Below are 25,878 nucleotides of genomic sequence, written 5' to 3'. Positions count from 1 at the left end.
CAAACAACATGGTGCTACAGTCACATTGTTCACCTGCCCACCATACCAATGAAAATCATAAAATGTTGTGCAAGCTGCTGTTTTAGGATGCCATGGCAGCCAGTCACATGACATGATTTTTGCTGATTTCTCTATTTGGCCGCTCCACTACAGGGGCTATGTGGTCACATGACTGGCCACAGTGGCATCCTGAAGACCGGTACCTTAGGTCAACTTTTACCTTTGAACACATTCAGGGGCTGGCATGTTATCCACTGTGAACGGACTTGGCCAGACAGCAGGAACTTACCAGATATCCATTTCCTTCAGCTTAGGAAAACCAGAAGCTCCAAGCGGGGACCCTTGTTTAAACTTTCAGTAGAAGGTGAAGTATACCCCTATTCTACTTGAAGTTACTGCCAGTAAAGCAGATTTAATGTCTAATTATGCACGACAGCTAGCATGAGCATTGGGAGTCATCACTAAGCAAAGTAAACGTTTGATTGGCTCTGAACTTTTACATGCAATCTAGTTTAATGGCTCTACCCAAGCCATGCCATATATGTGGAAGGGGAAAATTATATATCTCATATCATTTGAAAGCAGCCATTCATTACGGAGCAGTCTGTTCAGAGCAGAACGTGATGGATGTTCTTTTGTGGCCTGTTTACATCAATCTACCTCCTCGTGTTTAGGTCTGGAAAAGGGCAAACATACCAAACTGAACCCTAAAAAAAAAAAAAGTTTGCAACTGAGCTAAAAACATGCTAAAGCTTACATGAGATTTTAGCCATTGGGTTTACATACAAGTTAGATAAAAAGGTAACAAACCAAGGTTAATTCAGGGTTAAAATGAAAAGATTTGGAACTCAGATGTAGGATGGTTGATGAGTTGAAGTGTTGGGGTCAGCTTAAGTGTTAGGCTAATGTCAGGGGTCTAGGGCAGTGGTCTCCAAATTGTGGCCCTTTACTTCAGTGGTCCTCAACTCCGGTCCTCGGGGCCCACTAACAGGCCAGATTTTAAGTATTACCTTGGGGAGATGCAGACTAGAATACTGCAATCACTGAGCAGCAAATGAGATCACCTGTGATGTAATTTAGTTATCTTGCAAACCTGGCCTGTTAGTGGGCCCCGAGGACCGGAGTTGAGGACCACTGCTTTACTTGGTTCTATCCAGTCCTTGTGCCACTTTGTATTCACCGACACCAACAATGGGGCACAATTCCTCCCAATGCCACCAACAATGGGGCACAATTCCCCCTAATGCCAACAACAATGTGGCACAATTCCCCCCAATGCTACTATCAATGGGGCACAATTTCTCCCAATGCCACCAATAGGGCCCAATGATGGGGCCCAATTCCTACAAATGGCAAAATGATGGGGGATTTTTAAATCCCACTGATGCAGGGAAATTTTGTGCGCCCAATGACCACAGTCTGGCCCCCCTAAAATCTGAACAACAGTAAACTGGCCCTTTGTTTAGAAAGTTTGGAGACCCCTGGTCTAGGGTATTAAGGCTAGCTATATACTGTTCAATTTCTCTCATTTAGAACCACAAATACGACGCAAAATAGAATCCTACATCTATGCTAAACAGTGTGGACACTGCTGGATAATGTATTTAGACAGCCGCAGTACCCATAGCTGTCTGGGGGTCATGGTTGGGTTCCTGCACCTACTTTCTGAGAAAAAAAAAGCCCTGATTACAACCCAAAGTGTTTGCATCATTCTGTCCTATTACCTTGAATCAAAGTAGGTTCCATCCAGCAGGGTTCCATTATAATGGTATCTGACAAAATCAGAGTCCTGCACAGTCCTGTTACAACTGCTGGGTTTTTCCAAAGTTGCGATTTGAACTTCATCTTTCTTATTCCAGACATCCACCAGGATGATGTCAAAGTAGAGGGTGGCATCTGCAGGGATCATTCCAGCTAGAAAGGAGAATGACAGTCGATTTCTCTTAATTTTAAACTGTGCATTTAGTACAATTCCATAAGTCTAGTACATATCTGGTCCACAATAAAAACTTTGCTATGGTAATTGTAAGAAACAGATGAACGCCATGTCTAGGATCATAAAAAAGTGTTGAAATTGAAGCGCCACACCACTGTTAAAAGGTCCAGATACAACCTTATTCCATTAACCACAACCTCCGGAAGATTTCGCCGACGGACTTCAAGTGTGAAAGGGGCCTTAGGGTTACAGAGGAGATCTAGCACTAGAATTATTACTCTCGCTCGAATGTTCGTAGCGATACCTCACGTGTGGTTTGAATGTCGTTTACATATGTGGGCGCGACCTACGCATGTGTTCACTTCTGGGAGCGAGCACGCTTTATTTTTTTTTTTTGTTTATTTTACTTTTATTTTTCTATTTTGACAACTTTCCTTTTACATTTTTTTTTTTTTTTGATCACTTTAATTTCTGTTACATCCATTGTAATAGTAGCTACAGACATCATTCAGATAGCCCCTAGCCCCACTCAAAGTCACACGGGCAGGAAGTGGTTAAATAGGTAGATCGCAGTTCTGGCTCTTTGCCTAACGATCGGATGCTGGTGGACATCGAGTACCATTTACCCCCCGATTGGTTTTCGCTGTGTGTAATTACAGCGGAAGCAAACCGCGGGTGGCGCGCATGCGCACCCCCTACCCAGAAGTGTTGGATCACATACATACACATACATACATAGGGGATCCAGCGCACAGGTGCTGCTCTGTAGCAGTGAAACTGCTATAAGGCGGACCTTAAAGCGGAGTTCCACCCAAAAGTGGAACTTCCGCTTTAGGTAGTTCTAACCCCCTGACATGCCACATTTGGTATGTCATTTTTTGGGGGGGGGGGGGGGAGCGGGTACCTAGTTTTGACAGGTACTTGCTCCCACTTCTGCTCGGAGCGCCGCGGCGCCCTGAGCGCAAGTTCTCCTCTCCCCCTCCCTCCCATCTTCTGGGACATGTCAGAGGTCCCAGAAGATTGCCGGCCAATCACGACGCGTAGCGCAACTCGCGCATGCGCAGTGCGTACCCGGCTGTGAAGCCCCAAACTGTCACAGCCGGGTGCCCACACCAGTGATGCCGGCGCCGCAGAGCAGAGAGGGAGAAGAGCGAGGCTTCAGGCAGCCGCATCGCTGGACCGTTGGGACAGGTGAGTGTGTGAGGCTGGAACTCCGCTTTAAGCGGTTAATTTTCAGGGGTACAATTAGAAAAAAAAAAGTAGCAAACACATTTCAGGGGATCTAAGTGTCCCCTTCATCAGGGCTTGACTGGCAATAAAGTGAACAAACCAGAAGATAACTGGACCTACAATGGTAGTACAATACCATTGTAGCTTCAGTTCACTTCTGGTTTGTTCGCTTTGTTGCCAGTCAAGCCCTGATGAAGGAGACACTCAAGACTCCCTGAAATGTGATGGCTACTTTTTTTGAATTGTACCCGACCTTTAGTGGAATAAAGTTGTATCTGGATGTCTTAGCAGTGGTGTTGTGCTTCAGTTTCAACTCCTTTTACATCACCCTACAATCTGAGACTGAGTACCTCGGGAGTGTAGAAGCTGTCTGCCCAGGAACCAGATAAATTACACCAACAGTAATACCTGAAAAGCAATACCAGTAAAATATACGGGTCCAGCACTATCTTTCCCCAACATGTCTATGATCATGTCAAGACTTAACATATGAAGCTGCTCTTTGTGAGGACACAATCCAATGGGAGAGACCAACTACAGGGGATCCTAAGCAGAAGAACCACGTGGGCTCTTATCAATTCCCAATCCCTCCTAAACTCTAATTTGTCAGTTAGGTCATTTCACCCCATACTTCAAGCTAAGGCCAAGTTCTTTCTAGGTGTAGATCTCCATCTTGCCACTACTCCTTGATATAAGAGCAGGCTGGAAATATTGTGCCAGCTATACACTCAGGGATATGCATGCTCTTGGTGCCCCTGGAACGATGCTTAAAAACCCTGCCATGTCATTGGTCCATGCACCCAGAGAAAAATCTTGTCAGACTACACAAGGGCTTGGTCAATGAGCAGTTAAAATGGCCAGTTTCTCATCCCCAATCAGAGTTTAAGAGTTGGTTGCCCAAGCAATGCCAGTCTGGATAGGGAGTGAGGGGGAATCTCCCCATAATGGACACAAATTGATAGATCAAGAGATAAGGAAGTGGACGTTATATGCAAATGTCTAAATTTCCTGTACAAGTTGACGTTGGCTCCAACCCTCCCACCTACTGGTCAGTCAGGTACTCGATCACATTAAATGACCAACGGCAACTCTAGGAGTGCGGGGGGTCAGTGCTAAGCTTGACTTTTCAAAAAAAAAAAAAAAAGTCAACATTTAAATTCTTCTGCCTATATCCATCTCTTCAAATCTATAAAGTGTGTGTACTGGTGTCATGGATAATTAGGATACCGGCGTCACAGCAGATGTTTGCCTTAAGGTAGTTGTAAGCCTCCTCTGCTATCAGCATCAATCATTTCTGACAGGTTTTCCTGACACCAAGAGAAAAATGGTGACAGGGGAGGGACCTCCAGCTGATTGACAGCCTCAGCTTTGTTACTGTGTGCAGGGGGGGGGGGGGGGTGTCGTTTTCCTCAATCAAGCTTCAGCCCTCCGCCTCCTTTTTTTCGTAACTCTCAGACAAGCTTTAAAATTCAGCACTTTGAACGAATGCAGAGAAGAAAGGGCTGCAGATAGATAAGATTTGTTTTACCTCTGTGTATCACCTGAGGCCAGTAACTTCACTGGGTATATGTAAGGGTTTACAACACCTTTAAGACCGTCTCTCTGTAATTGAACCTCCAAAGCAGCTCATCTGAACAGGCAAAAAGGGGGGGGATTGAGGGATCACGCCTCTGACCCCACCAAATTGTGTTTGAATTTAAACCTTGAACAATTGACCACTGTAAGCCATGTTTTAAGCTAGCAGCTAAGAATAGACAAGCACACAAAAAGTAGCCTGTATTTGCTGTCTGAAAATGAAATTACAAAATGCTTTATATTTGCGTAACTATCCAAATTAAAAAAAGTTTTTATTTTGTTTGGTCGGAATGCAATAAAAACATTACAAACACGTACAATATACAACAGATAAAGTTTTGGTAAGTTCCTGAATATACCAGTACATCAATCCACAAAGTTAACACACCGAAACAAGAATACATGTTTTCATAAAAAAAAAAAATATTAAGTGTTTGAAACTTCGCCCAATGAAATTTGAAAAATCTAGTGACATGACTAACTTTATGATCTTTATGCTTGCGTTAAAGCTTTGTGAAATGAGCATTGACCAGATTGCATGGTGAACATGAAGTATTGTACTTACGCACTCCGATGCTGCCATAACCAAGATGTGGAGGCACAATTAATTTTCTCCTCTCGTTCACGCACATACCCAGAATCCCTCTGTCCAAACCGGTGATGAGACGCCCAATGCCGACATATCCAGCCACTGCAATCCCTCTGTCGTAGCTGCAAAGTTCAGAGACAAGAGAATTAAGAGAGCCTTTGTAAACAGATATTTATTTTTTGGGTGCATTTCAGTTGCAGCCACGAGATGAGGATAAACACACCATCTGTAGTTATTACAAATTAGCACAGCAAGGGGGGGCTTTGTGCGGTCCTAAACTGGCCATACACTACTAGATTTTCGGCGGGGTGGCGTCACAATCTCCACCTTATCCACAGGGCGTTCTATGAATGGCAGTAGTGCCGAGTGAGTGACTCCCTCTGGTCAGTGTACACGGTAAGTAGATGTACTGTAGATAAGATTTAGATAGGTCATACATCCTTTATGTTAATATTTTTATAGGACGAGTCACTTTTAGCCACTTTGTGGCCTCACTGATTAAGCCCACTATGACTGATTAAGCCCACTATGGAGGTGAAACCTGTCTGAGGGTGGAGAGCAAAGCTAAAGCTACCTTACAATACCTGGTTCAATTTTGGGCACAGTGGGTTGGCACCCTCAGTGAAATCGGTTGCCATTTTTCCGTAGCACTTTGAGGTGCCGCTGTATTCAGGACCTCCGTTGAAAATCATAGGGCCCCGTACAGCCTACCTGACAGACCCTGCCGGACTCAGCACAAGTCTGATGGACGGCACCCCCCATCAAATCAGACCTTAATAATTTTCCTTTGGGATTAATAAAGTATTCTGAATCTTGCCGATTCCCAGCTGAACCCAGGTCCCCCTGCTGACCCAGCTGGGCCATGACTGGTACAGGAAAGCTGGCTGTACCACCATATCAGCAGCCCTGGTTGTATTATAACAAGTACCTTAGATTTGCTACAGAAAAATGGCAAACTATTGCACACAGATTGCCGACTCAGAGACCAAAACTAAACCAGGTAATGTAAGATGGCTTCAGCTCTGCTCTCCACCCACCGGCAGAGATGTATAGTAACTAAGTAGAACTACTTCACTACTGTACTTAAGTACCGAAAGGCGGTATCTGTACTTTCCTAGAGTAGAATTTTTTTCTCCTACTTCCACTTTTACTTCACTACATTTTTTCAATGATTTCAATACTTCTACTCCGATATTTTTTTTTTTGTGCTGCATAGTTACTTGTTACTATTATAAAAATTACCACTGCCAGAACAGTAGATGGCAGGTTTCATGAAGCTCAAAACATGTGTATTATCAGCGCATACGAAAATAAATGCTACTGTATGTATAAATAAAAGCTGCATTTGAAATAATAAAAAACAATATGATGTTCAAACGTTTGACTTCTTTCTTTAATAACTACATAACACAGTACTTGTACTTTTACTTTCAGTACTTGAGTAGCAAAATTAAAAAAAAAAAAAAAAAAAAAAAAACTACTTGCAATACTTAAGTACAAAAAATGTTGAATACTTTAGTACTTCTACTTAAGTCACTTTTTGATCGAGCACTTCCACTTCTACTCAAGTCACTTTTTGATCGAGCACTTGTACTTTTACTCAAGTATGGGTTTCGAGTACTTTATACAACTCTGCCCACCGGAGAGGTTACCCTTTAGACATGTTTCGCCCCCTAGCGGGCTTAATCATTGAGGAATACCTTGGATGTGAAATAATGCAAAATTGTGTACAGCTGCCAAGGGTCCTGGATGAGGTCTCATAGATCAGTAACTGCTGATTTTACCGAGTGAGATGTCTGTCCATCCACAGGAACCCTGAGGTCACTGGAGATGTTATCGTTGTAGGAGGCCCTCCGGCTGGAAGCTCTATATTCAATGATTAGTCAGTCACTGTGACTAGTACAGATCTGAACATGTCCTGGAGATACAGAGATGTCCTATTCATTCAGGTTAATACACGCTTACCACTCCTTATTCTGGTATTTCACCAGATCAGAATACTCCATTACTATTTCAGGCAATGGAGATCAGATTCCGTAGCACTAGTTCATATACCTAGAGGAGCAGGCTATGCAACAAGGCACCATATTAGGGGGCAAGGGACCAATGTAGACAATTGAGTGTCCACCTATAGACGTGATTAGAGGAGTCCTTTGCTGCATGATCATGGGATGACAGTGAACATGTTGAAAGCAGGAGAGAGCAGAGGGGTGACCTTCTCTTGGTGTTGCTGCTCCTTTGTCCAATGCCAAGTTTTGGGGGGGGGGGATGAGTGTTGACCAGGAGGTGCTGTTCCTGCTTCAGTGGAGGTCGGACCTGGTGGGCTACCAAGATCACCGGGCAGAAAATTAAAATCGGCAGCTGACACTTGTGATTTTCACTATTTAATATGTCTATTTTATTTCCCTAAAAAAAAAAAAAAAAAATAATAAAAGTTGTTTAAGGGGTGTATTTAGAAAAAAATGCCCTGTGAAGCTGCATGTAAATTCGTTCTTTGCAAATGGGGCAAAGGTGAATGTTATCGGGCTAATTTCTCTCCAGGTCAAATGTTCAATATAGAGTGAATCAGGAAATACTGCATTATGGCCACTAGATGGAGCTGATGATTATAGCAAATAAATAATTCTTTTTAGGTGTTAGCCCCATCTAGTGGCCATAATGTGTTTTTTTCCTGATTCACTCTATTCTATATGAATGAAGAATGTTTGAGCGGAGGAAAAAATGTGGGGCTTGGTGTACAGTACATTATTGACACAGCTCAGTGATAGGATGAATGAGCGATCATGTTCATGTGCAGGAGTTATGTTATCCTGGCTTGTATCTCATGGGTGAAGAAACTGAACCTGGAGGAAGATGCGGAGACGATGTCCGTGGCAGTGATTGACCTCAAATTGCCTGAGTGTAGGGAAGTATTGAAAGGTTTAGTTGTGGGAAATCTGTTAGAATGACTGTCGCCCACTACAGCCAGATACACTATAATGGTGCTGATCAACAGTGGCGGGATTTTCTAGGATAGAATAATCTGATCATTTATCACCCAGCTCAGTCAATATTATAAAATGATGCTTGCAGGGTCACTCATGAATTCTGGTAGATTCAGCAGGAATCGGGTGAAATTTGAGCCGTCTATGGCCAGCTTAAAGAAGATCTCTCCCCTGTCATGAAGAAGAGGCAAGGGGAAGTGTTCTGTAGTCCTGTCCTTGGGTGACAATGATGCTCATCCACGTATATGCGTGAGGCAGTGTTGTCACCGTATGACAGGAAGTGGGTTTCCGGCAGGATTACCAGTTGGAAAAAAAAATAAAAACTACTACAAATGGCACAAAATCTAATGGTGACCCATACACACCAATTGTAACATCCAACTAAGAAAATAGCCATAACTTTCCTTCGGTTTCATTTACATACAATTAGATCAGTGGTCTCCAAACTGCGTCCTTTTGCTTGCCTTTATCTGGCCGTTGGGGTAACTATGCCTCCCACTGACACCAGCCATGGGGCACTATGCCTCCCACTGACACCAGCCATGGGGCACTGTCCCCCCCCCCACACTGACACCAATGATGGGGCACTATGCCTCCCACTGACACCAATGACGGGGCACTATGCCTCCCACTGACACCAATGACGGGGCACTATGCCTCCCACTGACACCAATGACGGGGCACTATGCCTCCCACTGACACCAATGACGGGGCACTATGCCTCCCACTGACACCAATGACGGGGCACTATTCCTCCCACTGACACCAATGACGGGGCACTACTCCTCCCACTGACACCAATGATGGGGCACTATTCCTCCCACTGACACCAATGATGGGGCACTATTCCTCCCACTGACACCAATGATGGGGCACTATTCCTCCCACTGACACCAATGATGGGGCACTATTCCTCCCACTGACACCAATGACGGGGCACTATTCCTCCCACTGACACCAATGATGGGGCACTATTCCTCCCACTGACACCAATGACGGGGCACTATTCCTCCCACTGACACCAATGATGGGGCACTATTCCTCCCACTGACACCAATGATGGGGCACTATTCCTTCTGTTAAAAAAAAAAACAAACAAGACCCACATGGTAGGGCACTTCCCACTGGCACCAATGATAGGGTACTATTCCTCTCACTGATACCAAAAATGGGGCCTTGTTACCGATGCCAGGGCATTTTCTCCTCCCACTGGCCACATTCTTGGCCCTGTGAAGTCTGAAGGAGAGTATAGTGGCCCTTTGTTTAGAAAGTTTGGATTGGAGAAAACTGAGTCGTCTGGCCGGAGAGGAAAATATTTCAATGGTTTGGCATCAATCAGCAGCACAGAGATGCTCTGATCATAAATACGATGGTATTAGGATTGATCGGATTATGAGGTTCCATGGTGGATCCAGAAATGTGATCAATAAATTATTATTTTATCTTCCAACTATGGATGGAAATCTACTTTATTGCGTGTCTCTACTCTGACTGGGCCCCCTAGTGGGGTGCAGGGGGATGGGATGGGGCTCTTCTCTGTGCTGCAGGCACAGCTTGTCTCAGCCACGTCTACAAATAGACAGGAGGATGGCCCCGCCCCCTTCCAGATGTGTACACTGCCAGGGCTACCACCCAGCACTATGGACTCCTATTACAATCTACAGATGGGGGAGGGGCCGCATGAAAACCACTCCATGGAACATACTAAGCATCTGAACAATGCATTATTGTGCAGAATATATTCTATTGATAATCAGGCCACTGCAACACCAACGATGGCCATACATAGTACAATCTCCTATGAAATAATGACACATGGTACAATCTCCTATAAATTATCCAATCTCCTTTAAAATGCATGGTAAAATCCGATTGCATCTGCTATAAAATGCATGGTACAATCCGATTGCATCTCCTATAAAATGCATGGTACAATCCGATTGCATCTCCTATAAAATGCATAGTACAATCAGATTGTACCGTGTGTCATTTTTTTTTAAAGGAGATTGTACCATGCATTTTATAGGAGATGCAATCAGATTGTACAATCTCCTATAAAATAACGACACACAGTGTAATCTTATTGTATAATCTCCTATTATAACACATTGTACAATTCGATTGTATTATGCATTTTATAGGAGATTGTACCAAGTGTTATAATAGGAGATTATACAATAAGATTACACTGTGTCGTTATTTTATAGGAGATTGTACAATCTGATTGCATCTCCTATAAAATGCATAATACAATCGAATTGTACAATCTCCTATAAAATAATGATACACGGTATAATCTGATCTCCTCTAAAATGTATGGTACAATCGCCTCTAAAAAAAAGCATGTTACAATCTGATCTCCTATCTAAATCTACCAAAAACCAAGTAGTGGAAGGGGGCACCTGATTGGAAGTCGGATAGACTTTTTCGGTAGGCCCTCACATTTTAAAGCCAACCATACACTATACAATCAGATTGTACAATGTTCAGGGTTGTTTAAAATATTATAAGGCCACACTTACACAATCCATTCAGTTTGTACCCAATCAGGCATGCAGGCCCTTGCACTACATACTTGTTGGTAGATCAAAAGCTCCCCATACATGGAAAAATCTGATGGTACAATCGCCATTAAATGTACCAACAAGTATATAGTGCAGCGGCCTGCCTGATTGAATACAATTTGATTGGACAGAAGAAGAGGTAGGTCCTCCTATTATAAAAGTTGATTGTACAGAGTGTTATATTCTCCGTGTTGTGAGAGACACAGGACTCTGGTCTGGAACAACGGATGTTTATTCAGGACTCACTGTACAGCATTACAGGACAGCTCTGCATATCAATACATCTCTACATGTGTCTAAAGATGGCCACTCTGCCCCTTGACCCTTGTCATCACTCCTGGGTGGAGCCAGCCTTAAAGTGACAGTACATGTGAAACCCTTCAGGTATAACACCTTCCATCCATACCTAACAAAAAACAAAAAAAAAAAAAAAAACAACAAAACGAGAACAGGCATAAAACAGTAACTCATAATTGTCCAATACAGTCCTCCAACTCAGGAGATTTACATGGTTTCTTCCATGTCCGGATGTGAGAACAACTTCCAGGGAAGCTCCGGGGAGAAAATGGCAGCGGATCACTTTCGGCGGGCCCGTCGAAAGTCTCGTAACCGGTCTTGCATTTGAAACCGGTCAGGAGGGCGACAGTGTCGTTGAGGACGGGCACCCAGCGACTCGGGGCTGGAGGAAGCAGGGCTGGCCGGAATGGACACCGGCGGGGCCAAGAGGGGATTCCCTAGCTCAGAGGGTGAGCAGACCTCTGGACCAGGGCTGGAGGGCTCTGTTGGAGCTGAGTTCAAAAGTTCAGAGTCTCCCCAAGCATCAGTCTCAATGCCTCCTGATCCGGTAGGAGCAGATCCTTGAGACACTGGAGGTGCAGCCGATGTCAGGGATTCGGGCAGCTGAGAACGAGAACGCAATTGGTCCACATGCCTTCTGCAAATGGAACCATCTTCCAGGCAGACCCTATACATTTTGGGTCCCAAAGTCTCTGCGACGATAGCAGGAAGCCAACGAGTGTTGGAAGCGCCATAAGATCGGGCCCATACCTTTTGCTGGGCTGTAAACCGGGGAATCTCGTCGTGTTCGACCCTCTTGTCTTGGGACTGCCGTACATGTTCCTGGACCGTTTGAGGGCGGAGCATATCCAAAACAGTCCATGGCTGCCGACCCAAAAGAAGTTCAGCTGGAGTTTTCCCAGTGGTTGCATGTGGTGTGGTTCTGTAAGCAGAAAGGAAGGAGTCCAGCTGCTGGGGTGACAGGGACTGTTGTTTACTTGTAGCCACAGTAGCTTTGAAATAGCGTTTGAAGGTCTGTACAAACCTTTCTGCTTGACCATTTGTAGCCGGGTGGTAAGGTGCGGTCAACTTGTGTTTGATGTTGTGGGCAGTCAGGAAACCCTGAAACTCCTGGCTTGTGAATTGTGCACCGTTGTCTGTGACAATTTCTCTGGGGTATCCAAACGTAGCAGCGAGATGTAACAGTATGGAAATCGTCGCCTTAGTCGTTGGCTGAGTAACAGGAACGACCTCAGGCCACTTTGAATGGGCATCAATAATGATCAAAAAGGTGTGTCCTCTGATCGGGCCTGCAAAGTCCAAGTGTAGGCGAAACCAGGGAACCGTGGGCCAAGTCCAGGGCTGGACGCACCCTCGAGGAGGGTCTCTCGCAGTTTGTGCACATCCAGCACACGCATTCACATATGTCGTGATATCGGAGTCGAGGTTTGGCCACCACACATAGCCTCGGGCCTTTTGTTTCATACGTGTGCCCCCGGGATGACCAGTATGTAGCAATTCCAGAATGTGTCTCCGGAGGGTCTGTGGAACGATCACTCGGTCTCCCCATAAAACACAGTTGCCAGACACAGTTAATTCCAGACGCCTACGGAAGTAAGGCTCATAATCCTGTGTGACAGTTGCAGGCCAACCGTACCGTACCCAGGAGAGTATTGTCTTAAGGAAGGTATCCTTGGCTGTATGGGCTGCTACTTCCCCGGAAGACAGAAAGGACAGGCTAGTGTAACGACAACTCTTGACAGGTGGAGAAGAGTCTGTTAATGTCCTTGTCAGACGGGACATGGCGTCTGCATTAGCGTTGGCATCATGGCTGCGATACTGGATTTTGTAGCTATATGCTCCCAAGAATAGGGCATAGCGTTGAAGACGGGCTGCAGTCGTCTGGGAGATGCCTTTGTCAGGGCTAAAGATCTGAAGGAGTGGTTTATGATCAGTCAGTATGGTGAATTCCCTACCATACAGGTAAAGATGAAACTTCTTAATTGCCCATATGAGCGCCAGAGCCTCTTTGTCAATGTGAGAGTAATTGCTTTCTGCTTTTGTCAAGGACCTGGAGGCGAATGCCACAGGTTTCTCTGACCCATCTGGTAAAACGTGAGATAGTACAGCCCCTAGACCATAGGGTGAGGCATCACAAGCCAAGGTGAGAGGCCTTTGGAGGTCATAGTGCACGAGCATGCGTGACGCCAACAGCTTTCGCTTAGAAACTTCAAAAGCACGTTGGCATGCAGCCGACCAGTTCCATCTGGAGTGTTTCTCCAAAAGCTTGTTTAATGGAAACAAAGTGTGTGCTAGATCCGGCAGGAATTTGTGGTAATAGTTCAGCAAGCCCAGGTATGATCGCAGCTGCTGGACGTTGGTCGGGGCTGGAGCTTTTACTAAAGCATCAACTTTGGCTTCCGTGGTGTGTATACCCTCTGCATCCACAAGGTGGCCACAAAACTCCAATTTAGGTACCATGAATTGGCATTTCGCTAAGTTCACTTTTAGACCCTGCTCTTGGAGTCTGGCCAACACAAGCTCCACGTTACGCTTGTGTTCCTGGTCCGTCAGGCCCGTGATGAGCATGTCATCTAACAGGCACTGTGTGAAAGGAATGTCCGCCAAAATCTCATCCATTTTGCGTTGCCAAATGGCTGGGGCGGAGGCTACCCCAAACACCATCCGATTGTATTCATACAGTCCCTTGTGAGTGTTGATTGTTAGAAACTTGCGGGACGAAGGGTGGACCTCAAACTGTAAATAAGCTTGCCTGAGATCAAGCTTGGTGAACTTTTGACCTCCTGCAAGAGAGGCAAAAATGTCATCTACTCTGGGTAGGGGATACTGGTCTATCTCCAGTTGAGAATTTAATGCCATGCGGAAATCGCCACAAATGCGTAAGTCCCCATTCGCTTTCTTTACTGGTACAACTGGTGATGCCCACTCGCTGTGCTCTACCTTTGAGATGACACCTTGTTCCTCCAGCCGGCTTAGTTCAGCTTCCACACCTGCTCGGAGTGCGAAAGGTACCGTCCGAGCTTTGAAGAACCTAGGCTGGGCATTGGGTTTCAGCCTGAGTCTCACACAGTCATGCTTTATTTTTCCCAAATGGTTATCAAAGACTTGCGGGAATCGCTGTTTCAGGGACTTCACCCATCCCTCTTCATCCCCTGATGGGATGGTCACGCTGTTGCAGGGGTTAATGGCGATGTCTGGCATGCCAAAGTGAGCAATCCAGTCTCTCCCAAAAAGAGGGGGTCCCCCATGTTCTAGGATATATAATGGCATTCTCTTTGTCTGACCCTTGTAGGATACCTGTACTTTCACGTACCCCAGTGGGTGGAGTATCTGCTTTGAATATGTCTGCAGTTTGATTGGTGTTGGACGGACAGTTGTTCGGATCAGAAGTTTTCTCCATTGTTTCTGGGTGATAACTGAAACTGCTGCTCCTGTGTCTACATCCATCTTGAGTTTCTTTCCTTCCACGGTTACCTCTACAGTCATTGCTGAGGGTGCTGAATGCATATGATGTATGTCCAATCTGTGGAGCACTTCCTCATCCTCTGATTCAGATGACGATGTATATCTTCCCACCATATATGCCTTTGTCCTGGGGTTCAGAGGTTGTTTATTTTGCACCTTCTTACTACGGCAGACTCGTTTCAGATGGCCTGCCTTTCCACAATTATGACAGAGCTGATCCTTAAACCGGCAGACTTTGTGATCATGGTCTGTATTCCCACAACGGTAGCAAGCTGACGTCCTGGTTGGTGAGGTTCTATATTTACCGTTAGCTGCAGTTTGCTTGACTGCTGTTCTGAAAACTTCCTCTTTAACCTCTTCCCTTCTGCTCTGGGGGTTCAAAGCTTCTGTATCTTTCACAGCCATTTCCATCACTGAAGCTATCTCAATTGCCTTTGTAAGGGTAAGGTCTTTCTCTATTAACAGTCTCTTTTGGCTAGACTCACTATTCAGTCCCATGACAAACTTATCCCTCAGTGCAGTTGGTAAGTACTCCCCAAAAGAACAGGTTGAGGCTAGTCTGCGAAGGGCGAGCACATAAGCCTTAATATCTTCACCCGGCTGCTGCTGCCGCTGATAGAACCGGAATCTTTCTGCAATCTCTAGTGGTTTAGGCTGGAAGTGATTCCCTAACAGTGTCAGGAGCTCTGCCAAAGTCTTAGTTGCTGGTTTTTCAGGGAAAAGGAGATCCCTAAGAGTGTCATATGTCCTAGCACCAACCACTGTCAGAAACACTGCTACTTGCCTGTCGCCTGGGATGGCATTTGCACAGAAATATTGTTCTAATCTTTCAATCCAAGAAATCCACGTTGTCTGTTCGCCATCAAATTCACTTAATGTCCCGATCAATGACATTTTCCTGCTGGGCTCTGTGGGTTTTGTATTCCTGACAATCCAGAGTTTTTTTTTCTTCCTTTCCTTTCTCACACGGATAGTAACCTTGTAAATCCCATCCTCGTCGCCACTGTTATATTCTCCGTGTTGTGAGAGACACAGGACTCTGGTCTGGAACAACGGATGTTTATTCAGGACTCACTGTACAGCATTACAGGACAGCTCTGCATATCAATACATCTCTACATGTGTCTAAAGATGGCCACTCTGCCCCTTGACCCTTGTCATCACTCCTGGGTGGAGCCAGCCTTAAAGTGACAGTACATGTGAAACCCTTCAGGTATAACACAGAGATTGTATGGTGAGCCTAAAGGACATTGTACAATCAGATCGTATAGTGTGTGGCCAGAGTAAAGCAGGTCTCACATATTACAACTGGATAGTACAATCTTTATCAAATTTATGGTGGCCATACATGGAACAACTTTATATACGGTGGAACTGTTGATCTGTCTAGGAGAAAATACGGAAGGGATTGTTCAATGATAATATTGAATTATCAACTTTCCTACAATAAAACTTTCCCTCCAGGTCGATCAGAATCATTTCAATCTGATTGTACAATCTCCCTTAGAAGTACAAGGGGCTGCCTGACGGGATGGTCACCATTTATGAGCCGGTGGGGTGGGCTCCCGATCAAATGATCACTGTAACAGCCAATCGCAGCGCTCACATGGACTGGGAACCCCGTGTAATGTTGGCGTTATGAACTTTTAAAGGGCTGCCTCACTCTGGCTGGAAAGGGTTCAAGAGATAGTAGATTCAGATTGTACCATGAATGGATCTGCCAACATACATGTAGAATAAGAGCCCACCATTCAATTTGTATCCAATGGAGTAGGTTCTCATGATACATCGTTTTGGTAAATCTAAGGGTGGTCATGCACACTACAATCTGATTGCACAATCTCTGTTCCATATGTAGAATGATGAAAAACCTAAACAATCCATTCAGTTTACATCCAACTGCACAGGCCCTTATAGTAAATGGTTGTTGGAAGATCTAATGAGGATCAAATCAGATTGTAGATTGTGTGGTGAGTTTAAAAGGTGGCCATACATTGTAAAATCTACTATACAATGTAAGGACCTACTTAAACAAGCCATACAAATGTATCCCCAATTAGGAAGGCCCTCACACTTGTTGGTAGATCTAAAGAAAAAAAAAAAACTTTGTACAATCAGATTGTATGTACGATTAGGACATAACATGTGTAGCCAGCTTGAGAATATAAAATATTTTAAAGGTCTGCCATATACGCAAAGATTTCTCTGCCTGAATACCCAATCAGTGGCCGCATCCGATTGGATGGAGCCAATGGCCAGCCAATATTCATCCATCTGACTCCTTTAAAAATTGACTTTTGCAAAGCTGGATGGGGCTGTCAAATTATAGCCATGTATGGCCAGCTTAAGATGGGATTCTATGGAGGACATTGACCACCAGCCCACAGACCTCCTAGAAGTTCTAGATGATGTATCTAACATCTAACCTCTATGGAGTCCACAGGACATAGACTACCAGCCCAGAGACCTAGAAATTCTAGATGATGTATCTAACCTCTATGGAGTCCACAGGACATAGACTACCAGCCCAGAGACCTTCTAGAAATTCTAGATGTATCTAACCTCTATGGAGTCCACAGGACATAGACTACCAGCCCACAGACCTTCTAGATTGAACATATGGCCAATTTAAAGTCTAACCTCTATGGAGGCCAGAGGACATAGGCAACCAACCCTCAGACCTACTGGATAGAACGTCAAGCCTCTCTGGAGACCATAGGCCACCAGTCCGCAGAACTCCTAGAGCTTCTGGCCAATTTACCCAACTTCTGATCCCTATGGAGGCCATAGGCTACCAGCCCACAGACCTACTACAAACTTCTGGCCAATCTACCCAACTTCTGACCTCTGTGGAGACCATTAGACATAAGCCTAAAGTCCTCCTAGATTGGCCAGAAATTCTACCCAACTTCTGACCCCTATGGAGGCATTGGACATAAGCCACCAGCCCTCCTGGAACTTCTGGTCAATGCCACATTGCCAATCCGGGACATTGGATGGACAATATTTAAACAATGCCGTCTACGGTTCTGGCAAATTGCAGCTTTACAACTTCTTGAGGGCCACAGAACTCTCTCAGGGCGCTGAAACTGGTCTGAGACTTGTAGTTCATTAGTAGCTGCAGGGTTATACAGCATGCTGGGCCTTGTAATACAGTAGCAGCTGAAGGGTCCTAGATTGCCAAAGTATGACACAGGTTTTCCACATCTACCCCCTTTATCACCATCTGCAGGAGTCATTGTTTATACCAACCCAACACAGGCCTCTCATTACAACACGGTCCCAGAAAGATATACTGAGCTCTAATTCGGATGAATTTCTCCTGCAGAAGTTTATTATTATTTTTAAAGCTCACCACACGTTACAATTCTATTGTACAATATCCTGTGGATCTAACAACTATGTAGTGCAGGTTTCTGCCTGATTAGGTAGGTCCTCCAAGTACAATGTTTTGGTAAATTTAAAACTGGCCATACAGTGTGCAATCTGGTTGACCAATCCCTTTGGCCCTGGATCTGGGACTCCTCTCCTCTCTGGGGCTCCTCTACTCTCTGGGGCTCCTCAAGATTGCTGTGGGTTGAAGGGCTAGGTGTCCCTCCATGATGGGTGTCTGGGCCATAAAAGGTTGCTGATTGACCATATAGTAGACTGGTGGCCAGTGAGACCCAGAGTAGAGGTGGGTTGGGCAAAGTATGGTGAGGTGGTGTTGGGGGCAGGATTCCTGACTATGAAATGGCTCTTTGGGGTACCATATTGAATAGTGTGTCCAATATTACCTTAGGGCCTGTTTAGAGTGTGGCCTGAGACTGTATCAGGGGTTCCTCTAGAGCAGGGGTCTTCAAACTATGGCCCTCCAGCTGTTCAGGAACTACAATTCCCATCATGCCTAGTCATGTCTGTGAATGTCAGAGTTTTACAATGCCTCATGGGATGTGTAGTTCTGCAACAGCTGGGGGGCCGCAGTTTGAGGATCCCTGCTCTAGAGCAATGATGGCGAACCTTGGCACCCCAGATGTTTTGGAACTACATTTCACATGATGCTCAACTATACTGCAAAGTGCAGGAGCATCATGGGAAATGTAGTTCCAAAACATCTGGGGTGCCAAGGTTGGCCATTGCTGCTCTAGGGTCTCGGGGTTGCTATGGGTTGGAGGGCTAGGTATCCCTCCATAATGCATGCCTGGGTCGTGGAGGATGCAGATGGAGCAAGTAGTAGACTGGTGGCCAGTGAGATCCCGAGTAGAGGTGGATTGGGCAAAGTCTGGTGTAGGGGGTTTGGAGTGAGGACTCCCAGGTAGCTGAAAGTGCTCTTTGGGCTGTGCCATATTGCAGTGGTGTGTCCAATATTATCTTAGGGCATTTTTGGAGTGCGGCCTGTGACCCTCGACCATCTCTAGGGTTTGAGGATTGCTGCAGGCTGAGAGCTACACATCCCTCCATGATGGGTGTCTGGGTAATGGAGGATGCAGTAGTGGACTCATGGCCAGCGAGACCCTGAGTAGAGGTGCATTGGGGCAAGTCTGGAGTGACAGTGTTGGGGCCAGGATTTCTAGGTAGGCCTTGGATAACGGCATTTGCGTGGTCTTGCACACGTGTCCTGCTCTTAGGCTCCCATTGGACAGATATCATACAGGACCACCCATTCCCTGCCGTCCCTTAGAAAGCCATGTCCTACTTGCCTGTCAACTGTTCCCCCCACCATGTTTGAAAACAGGGGCGCCACATCACTGCCTTTTCTGTCATTGTTAATTTTTTTTTTTTTTTTTCAGGCTGGGAACTGCTAGGCGAAGCCAAATTCTTGTCCCCTGGGGCAACTACTGAACAAACTCGGTATTGTACCGTTATGTAGGAGGATGGCCTCTGGCAAAAGTCCTAGAGGACTAAAATGAGAAGGTAAACTAATATTATAGCAGCCGATCACATAGCCGCTGATGTGTGCTGGGCAGACCGGATCGAACGTTTGATTTCTAGTTAGAAATGTCACAAGGGTCCTATTCCCTGCAGGGAGGCGGTGGATTGGGCCGAAATCTGATGTGCTAAAAGAAGTACATCATGCCACATTTTTTTTGCAATGCAGTGGTACAAATTGACAAAGCGAAGGAGGCTTATTACCTTGTTTTTGCTTTGGGACTACGCTGAGCAACCCTACATCCCAACCTGAATGATGAGAATAAGCCCCAAAGATTGCAATTCATTAAAGAGCGTCTTACCTGGCATCAAACTTCAGCCCGTCTTTCAGAGTGCCATTGTAATGGTAGCGGACAAAGTCGCCCATCTGCACCTCTCTGGGACAGATCTTGGGGATGTCATAGCGGTCTATAACAACGTCTTCCAGAGGTCCGGAATCGCAGGAAACGCATAAAATCAGGACTTGGATCCAGACTAGGAGGCTGCCGGAGATCATGGCTGGAGAGTTTGGATGACTGCAGTCCTCAGTGAGATGTTCTACTTCCCTTCCCCTTCCTTCATTGACTGCCAAGCCTCTGGTTAGAAAGGAATTTTTGTTAACGTGGAAAGCGGGGCTTCAGGCAGACGGGGGAGGGGACTGGGAGTTTTCCTAAAAGTGAGACACACACAGAAAAACACATTTAGGGTCTACAACCTCGACTATCAAACCTTGGATGAAAAGTCCTGGATTTTCTGGTATTCCTGTATGCAGGAAAAATAAAGGATTAGATTTAGAGGAACAAAGAAAGGGGCAAGGGGGGGGGAAGGTGGGACTTGTCGGAGTACGGGATACGCTCAGGGTCACAGCGCAGCTTGGAAGCAAACCAATAAAATGGGAGGACACACGTGGAGAAAGAATTTTAAAGATAGGAAATTAATATACTTCTAATAAAAAGATAAAAAAGTAAAAAATAAATTAATATAATTCTAATAAAAAGAAAAAAGTAAAAAATAAAATATACTTCTAATAAAAAGATAAAAAAGTAAAAAATAAAATTAATATACTTCTAATAAAAAGATAAAAAAGTAAAAAATAAATTAATATAATTCTAATAAAAAGAAAAAAGTAAAAAATAAAATATACTTCTAATAAAAAGATAAAAAAGTAAAAAATAAAATTAATATACTTCTAATAAAAAGATAAAAAAGTAAAAAATAAAATTAATATACTTCTAATAAAAAGATAAAAAACGTAAAAAATAAAATTAATATACTTCGAATAAAAAGATAAAAAAGTAAAAAATAAATGAATATACTTCTAATAAAAAGATAAAAAAATAAAAATAAAATTATATATATGTTTATACACACACACACACACAAACTGGTCAAATATATACATTGTACAAATACTAAAGTACATATAAAACCAAGGACATCACTTGCTAAAGCACTGTCTATTATAAAACAACTGCCATTCTTAAAGAAAAAAAAGTTTTCAGCCTTTGTTACCACTCCGTGCTGCTGATCTCATGCAGCCTCTTTGCAGCCACTTCCCATCTACATGCCTCCCCCAGCAATGGCTGCATAGCACTTCCCAGGTGGGTTTGCCCTGTGCTTCCGATTCCCCTGCAGCCTCTTTCAAGCCACATTCCATCTACACCCCCCCCCCAGCAATGGCTGCATAGCATTTCACAGGGTGGGTTTGCTGATGGCGACAATAGCAAACCATGCCTGTGTAATGTGTGTTAAAATAGCAACTTGTTGTCTCAATCTAAAGGCAGGAGGGTGACAACACACAAACACACTTGGGAGACAGGGACAGACCGTTGTTACCCTAAAAACAGGAAGTGCCTGAACAGGGATGTTGATGGCAGGATCGCCAGGGATTATTTTGATTGACAGCTGTAGATTTCAAGCTATGATCTTTATAGCATTGGTAGAGCTGACACAATGTAGGTATCCATAGCTGGTCACTAACAATCACTGTAGTCAGGGCTGGCCCAGGGCATTGTGCTGTCTCCAAGAATGAATTGCTGCTCCCCCCCCCCGAAAAAAAAAGAAAAAAATCACGCCCAGCAAAAGGCCCCCACATCCATTTTATATAAATATAAAATTTAGAAAATATTATATGTTATATATAATGTTTTCTTCCATAACTCACCACTGGACCGGTCCACCAAACACCCATTGTCTGTCCTCAGTCCCCCCATCACTCCTCTATCTGCCGTGGCCACCGCCCTAGAAGATCCAGCCTGTCCTATATGAGATGGAGTGTGCGGATGTCTGACGTCATTGCGCACACCACAATCACGTGAGGGACGTTTCCCGGAGGAGACGCTCTGCCTCCTCATACTCATCAGTTTGCACTACAGGCGGCAGTATGAGATGGGGAAATGCCGCCCGTAACGCGCCGCAAACTGATAACACAACTGCTGGAAAAAAAATCTTGGGAGTCAATTTGCCGCATCTCTCCAAGTGCCGCCTGGGTCCAATGGACCCAGCGGGACCCATGATAGAGCCTGCCCTGACTGTAGTAGTCGGATAGCCATGGTCTTCCATATCCTGTGCCGAGTGAGCATTGAACACGGGGGGGTCACCTGTTCTGAGCTCTGAACACAGGGGGGGGGGGGGGGTCACTCATTCCGAGTGGTCACTGTTCACGGTAAACCTTGTATTTTTTTCAATGCATACAAGGACTTCTCTGGTTGGATGAGGTGGAGAGGAGGGGTATCAATGTTACTATCTCCACCTCATCCAATCAGAGAAGGCCTTGTATTAGTAAAAAAATACAGTTAAAAATTAAATACAGTAAAAAAATAAAAATAAAGTAAAAATAGAAGGCGTTCTGTGAATGATGGCAGCGCCAAGCGAGCAGTCCTCAGTTTTCAGTGTGCAGAGGGGAAGTTGCTTGCATGGTACGCGAGCGGACCCTAAAAGATCGCAGACTGAATTGATGCCATAAAGATCATGCCTGAAGTTCAGCTTTAAAAATTATTTTTAATGGGATTTAGGGGCTCATTCGCATGGTGGTTGATCCATTATAATACCGCCCGGCCGCCTGGACATGTCAATGCAGCCTCTCAGGGTTGTACACGTGCAGCGGCCGTGATGCTGTAGGATCTCCTCTGTTACTGCCCTAAGGCCTGGCAAACGCCCTCTGAAAAGTGTTCTCTGTGGATCACTCTTCAGAGGGCCATCAATAGCTGCACGTGTGAATGAGCCCTTCGTCACCAAGATTCCATCTACTTTAATGAGTGATAATCCAGATCCATGCTACCAATTGGTGGACACCAATCCTCGTTCTAAAACTATTCTTCCTTAAAATCTTATAAACGGAATAAAAGAAAAAGTTTTGGCGTCTCACTGTAATCTTTGAATTAACCCTTCACTTATTTTTAGCAAACATTTGCATAAAAATAGGGATTTTCGGCTTGTATATATTATAGTACATGTTCAAGCCGACCAACCGTGTCAAAGTGAGCCCTTCCCAGCCAATCCTACTCTAGTGCGCAAAACGCCAAGCGCTTGCATAAAGTGTACTTTGATGGACATACAGCGCCAATAAGGAGCGCTACAGACTCAGGAGCTCTGAGTGCCGGTTCACACTTCTGTGAACGTTACGTGGATCAGATGCAATCCGAAAAGCACAGGACATCTAAAAAAGCATTATTCCCAATGAAGGCCGTTCACATCAATGCGGCTCCATTTTGATGCGGTTAAAACAAAAAAAAAGCGTCCTGTGCGAGTTTGGTGCAGGTGCAGTGTGAATTTAATCTCCAGTCCCCTCAAAAATCGCATTCAATTTTCACCTGTCACAACAGAAATCACACAATGAAATCGCATAAGATTCGCACCACAACAGTGCGAACCAGCACTAAGCCCCCGTGCACATTGACAGGTCAAATCGCATATCAAATGGCAACCTATTGCCGGCAATTGGATCGTCCCAATTGGTGCAACGCCGCACCGATTTCAAAAATTAGTTCCTGCACTACCTTTGGCGACTTCATTAGACATCACGGCATGAAGTCACAAAGATGTCTTTCAAGTCACCCCCGAAGTCGGACTGAAATACGGTTTTGAAATCATGAGAGTTCAGGTGAAGTCGCACGATTTCAAAGCCATGTTCAGTGTGAACGAGGGCTGAAGCTCCAAATTGCTAAAAAATCCAAAAGCTTTTCAGTTGTGTCCATGCACACCTAAGCCTAACGTCGCTTAAATCTTCAAGAATTTTTGGCCCCCCCAACACTGGCTTTTAATTGAAAAAAAAAAAAAAAAGAACACCCAAGTCTGAGATGCCTGCAAAAACGCTCAAAATGGCCATAGAAACACAAAAAATAAAGAATCAAAAAAAAAAAATTTAAATAAAAAGCAAGCCTATAAGGCCTCATTTACACTTGTGTTACCTACTGAAGAACGATCCACACTGAACCACTATTCAAAGGGCATTTGACAGGCAGTGAGGAGGCTTTACATCACCTCGGGGATGCCGGTTTTAACACCATAAACCTCATAGAATGCAGCTGTGAGGCACCCCATTCAATTGAATGGTTCTCGTTTAGTTGGCGGTACGGCACGCGGAATAGGACAGCGGCAATTATTTTACACCCCCCCCCCCCCGCCCCCCTTGCTGCTTAAGGGAGTGCAATAAAAATGCAGATCAACTGTTTTTTTTTTTTTTTTTACTACTCCCCAACCACAAGTTGAGGCCTTAGGCTGGGTTCATATATATGCGAATTGGATGCATTTTACACCGCATCCAATTGGCATAACACATGAGTGTGACCGGCATTCAATGGAGCGAGTTCATGTACATGTCTGGGGCGGCTGCGGTACAAATTTAAAATGGGTCCTGTGCATTTTTGGGACCGGTTCACGAGTGAATTCAGGGAAAAAAATTGCACCAGAACTGGTGAACACAAACGTACAGGACACTGGACTGAAAATTGCAGTCGGACCTGAGTGAACCCAGCCTTAAATGGCGAACGGCGCTCAGCTCAAGCTTGAATGCATCATGGCCGCTGACCTACGCTATGCGACAGAAATGGAAGTAAGAGATCAGTTCTTGGACCGCTATAGGTTCCATATTGATAACACATCTGATTCATGTGCTACAGGGGTGTGACCGCATGTTAAAGATTCTGCACGTCGCTATACATCCAACCTACCAGAGCGCTAAAGGATGCAGAAAAAGGTGTATTTTGATTTCCTTTTATATAAATTATTTTCCACACATTTACTTATTTTGCCCATGTTCAGATTAGTAACCATGGCTTCAGTTTATATTGGTTAACCTCTTGAAAACCATGTGACGCATATGCGTGGACGCAGGGTGCGTCCAGGGGACCGAGGTTTCTATGCTGGGCACACACTTCGGCTCAGTTCACACCTATGTGTTTTTTATTGCTTTTTGCAGAAACACATTACAGTCCATTTAACATGTTTTCCAATGGGACACGTTCACATCTGTGCTTTTTTCAGCCACTGCATTTTTTGGAAAGGGTCACTACATTAACACGTGGGCGCTTTAAAACGTGGGCAGAATAGCCGCGATTCTGCCCACGATTTCAAAACGCCCAGGTGTGAATGTCAAATCGAACAAGGCACATTTCAGATGCCATTCATTTGAATGGCATCTAAAAATGTGGTGCGGTTCTGGCGTGATAAACCCGTGCTACAATTGAGGCAAACCGCATCGCCTGAAGCATGTCACCCAAAAGAAGTCCTGAAACTTTTTTGGGCGAAGGCGACAAGCTTTACACGATGAGGTTTGCCGTGATTGCAACACAATTTATCACGCTACAATCATGCCAGAACCACACTGCTTTTGTAGGTGGCATTCAAATGATTGGCATCTGAAATGTGCGTTGCGCGATTTGTCATTCACACCTGGGCGTTCTAACAGTGGGCAGAATATGCTGCCCACGATTCAAAATGCCCATGTGTGAATGCAGCCCTAGCAAAATGGTGCATTTTTGGTTCAATAGACTTCGATGGAGAAGCTGCAGAAAAGCATGTAAAGGGTTTTTGCCGCAATTTTGCCATGATTTGCTTCTGTGTCTTATAATCCACCAAACAACAAATTGGCCAAAAAAAAAAAAAAAAAACGCATCGCCTTATTACGCATCAAAAACGTGCAAAAAATGGGTCAACATACATGTGCAAAAATCCCCTGCAAAAACACTGCAGAAAAATATCAAAAGTAAACTGCATAGGTGTGAACCAAGCCAGAGGCTCAGGTCACATTAGTGCAGGTTGTGCGTCCCAAGTTTGCTCGGGTATGGCAGCACATTTGTTTGAATGGGCTGCGGTTTCGGGTCAGCGGCACAAAAATGGTGCATTCACCTT

General features: G+C 44.7%; 1 protein-coding gene across 1 annotated transcript in view; it reads right to left on the bottom strand.

Moving 5' to 3' along the window:
- FKBP10 (FKBP prolyl isomerase 10) overlaps positions 1–20,335 on the bottom strand; it is a 36,845-nt gene extending 16,510 nt beyond the window's left edge. The window contains exons 1-3 of the mRNA XM_082271415.1: positions 19,851–20,335; positions 5,307–5,452; positions 1,725–1,914 (exon numbers count right to left, since the gene is read on the bottom strand). Of these exons, the coding sequence (XP_082127541.1) occupies positions 1,725–1,914; positions 5,307–5,452; positions 19,851–20,044 (530 nt within the window). The 5' untranslated portion in view covers positions 20,045–20,335. The remainder of the gene's footprint in view (positions 1–1,724; positions 1,915–5,306; positions 5,453–19,850) is intronic.
- Between the last annotated feature and the right edge of the window lie 5,543 nt (positions 20,336–25,878).

Source organism: Pelophylax lessonae, assembly GCF_965119305.1.
Source record: "Pelophylax lessonae genome assembly, chromosome: 11".
Classification (NCBI taxonomy): Eukaryota; Metazoa; Chordata; class Amphibia; order Anura; family Ranidae; genus Pelophylax; species Pelophylax lessonae.
This window is presented reverse-complemented; position numbering and strand designations above follow the sequence as displayed.